The sequence below is a fragment of the Salmo salar genome, chromosome 09 (assembly GCF_965601325.2).
Source record: "Salmo salar chromosome 09, fSalSal1, whole genome shotgun sequence".
NCBI classification, from domain to species: Eukaryota; Metazoa; Chordata; class Actinopteri; order Salmoniformes; family Salmonidae; genus Salmo; species Salmo salar.
The window spans coordinates 34312745-34315441 of record NC_138299.1 but is presented as its reverse complement, the minus strand read 5'-3'; the positions used below and the strand labels follow the sequence as shown (position 1 = coordinate 34315441).

The 2697-nt window shown below is 41.7% G+C and overlaps 1 protein-coding gene across 1 annotated transcript; it reads right to left on the bottom strand.

Moving 5' to 3' along the window:
• Positions 1-418: 418 nt before the first annotated feature.
• On the bottom strand, positions 419-2247 carry LOC106611235 (complement component C1q receptor-like). Its single transcript, XM_014211230.3, has one exon. The coding sequence runs from the start codon at positions 2140-2142 to the stop codon at positions 982-984; it is 1161 nt and encodes a 386-aa protein (XP_014066705.1). The 5' UTR covers positions 2143-2247; the 3' UTR covers positions 419-981.
• Positions 2248-2697: the final 450 nt, after the last annotated feature.

Below are 2697 nucleotides of genomic sequence, written 5' to 3'. Positions count from 1 at the left end.
GACCCATTCTATTTGAAACTCAGACCATGTGACTTGAGACTTGCTTGTGACTTGAATAATAGTGACATGGTCCCACCTCTGGTGTGAGCACATACAAAAAAAGTGTTGAACCCTGCTGCCTATGATTAATTTATTCCAGATTTCTTGAAGTAAAAGATTGATGCAGAGTTTAAGTTCAGATTCATGCTCAGTCTCTATGATTCATTATTCATTGTGTAAGTTCAAGTTAAAACAGCAGCAGTGATTTTTGCTTTTACATCTTTCAGGCAGACAGCAACAGGAAAACTTTTTTACCATTGGCAAAACGACCACATCCTGGTCCGGATAGAGCAGCCAAGCCATCTCTTATCAGCAGTCCTCTCTTTGGTGCATATTTACTCTGGCCTCTGTAGGCTAGAAGACAAACCTACCCACAGTGTCTGTTTGCTCATAATTCATTCAACCTTTATTTTCAATTATAATAAAATCATTGCTTTTAAAATCAGTTGATCTATTGACAAGATAGGGTCTTTCTTTTGATCTGAGAAAGAACTAGCTAGGTTAATATGGGCTCAACATTTTAAGCCATGGGCAGAGACTGTGATCCTTTATATCAGGACTAGAAACTTCCAAAATACTGAAGCATCAAATTAATCTTCATATGCCTTACACACAAACCACATACAGTATATACACCAGTACACAAGTTAAGTAAGTAAATAAACATAAAGACCTAGCAAGTACTATGAAGAAATGTGAGCCCACATACAAATCCTCAAAATAAAATAATATCCAAAGCTTTCATTTTCACTAATGCAGTGAAAATTAACATTGTATTGTCTAAGTAGTGGTCAATCCTTTCTATGAAGAAATTTTATTCAAGTGCTTATTGACAACTAACTGTAAGGTAGTGATGAGTATGAACTGAAATAAGTCTTATATATTGTCAGTTTAAATCTTCAGGTTGTCTGAGTCTGCTGTGACCTCCGTTCACACTTCTGCTTAAGTTGCCTCCTTCTCATTTGTGTTTTCCAGGGAGTATTTTTCCTTCGAGGCCTCTGCCCTCTTTATTGCCATTTTCTCTGTAGTTTTCATGGCCAGCTTCTGTGATCGCCTCCTGAGACAGCACTTCACAGTAGCCAACACCACGACCACCAGAACGACCAAGGTCATTACTGCTATCAGCACAGGTATGAAGATTTTGGCTTGTTCTCCACTCTTGTCCACTATCTCAATAGACCCATCCTGAATTGTTGGCTTGGAAGTGGGAGTGTGGTCTTGGACCAAATAGGTGTCACTTCCTTCAGGAGTAAAGGTAGCTACTGGTAGTTCATTGCATGACACTGAGCCTTCGTCTTGAAGATTTCCATTTTTATCACGGCATTTACAGAGGTAAGAACCCTCAGTGTTGACACACTGGCCTTTGCAGGGCTGACCTCTGCATTCATCATTGTCCACACAGTTTCCAGACCCATCTCTCACATAACCTGCTTTGCACGAAGCACAAATGCCATCTATAGCCGATCCATCATCACGTTTCCATTTCAGAGTCATTGCAGAGCAAGTCAGTTTAAACAATTGCCCAGACGAACATTCTAGATCCAGTTTATGAGGATTATTTGGGTCTGGCCTGAGTGACCGGGCCTCCAGTATGTGTGGGGTAAGACACTGGTCCATGAAAGGCATCTTTCCATCACGTTGTTTACAAATGAATGGACGATTTGTCTTACAGGTACTGGGAACAAACCCCCAGTTCACTATCTCAGTTCCATTAAACTCACCGGAGAGAAATACACAGTGTATAACCGTGCAGGTTGGTTTGGGCAAAGACTTCCACTGATCCAGTTTTGTGTCACTGCTGCTATCCACTGTCCATTTAAAACCTTTCAGAGGTGTGTCATTTTTCACACAATCCAACTTTTCTTTCCTCAAACCCACCCAAAACTCAAATGTACCTTCTGTGGATGGCATGTTCGCGATGACTTTCAAAATCTTCATGGCTTCCTCCATACTGGCCACTTTAGTTAGGAAACTGGCAGGCAGACAGGCTTCTAAAGCTTTGTCAAAGTTGAGAGGTTTCAGATGAAGAGTATAGTGTTCATCATCAGGAACACACAGACCCAGCCCCAAGACGCTCCACAGGCATATCCAGTAGTACTCCATTCTCCCCGCTTGCACCAATCGATCTGATGACAGTGGTGCTCAGTCAGACTGATGATGGTCCTCCTGCTAGCCACCCCTGTAATGGACTGGCTGACGATGCACATTTTCCTGCTATTTTCTTAGCTTACCCTGAGAGGTCCTCCCAAGACAACAAGTACAGGAAGTGTGCTTAGACTTGATACAGCCATCCACTTCCCCTGCAGAGGGGGTGGAGGCACATCCAAACATTAGCAACTTTTAAACAAATTATCATTGTCATAAAAGCAGCCTAAGATTCATGGCCTGGCAGATGAGTTGTGAGAAAAATACACTAATGTACTTTAGGTCATATCAGCATAAGAACTCCAGTAATTTAAATGATTTAGCTCTTTGATAATATTTCCCCATGAGATCACCAGGCGAGCTTCACTTTTTGTTGTGGGAGATGCAGGAAGTTTTCCTTCACAGAAAAGGCTTGCAAAATAAAGAAAATAACCAGTGTCACAAATGGGTGCTGAGATCCAACTTGAAACTTGTGAGAGGATATGCCAGCCTGCTGATACTGTCCTGGTATCA

What these genes read in the sequence shown, in the direction of transcription:
- LOC106611235 (XM_014211230.3), bottom strand. Translation starts at nt 2,142, where the DNA reads ATGGAGTACTACTGGATATGCCTGTGGAGCGTCTTGGGGCTGGGTCTG.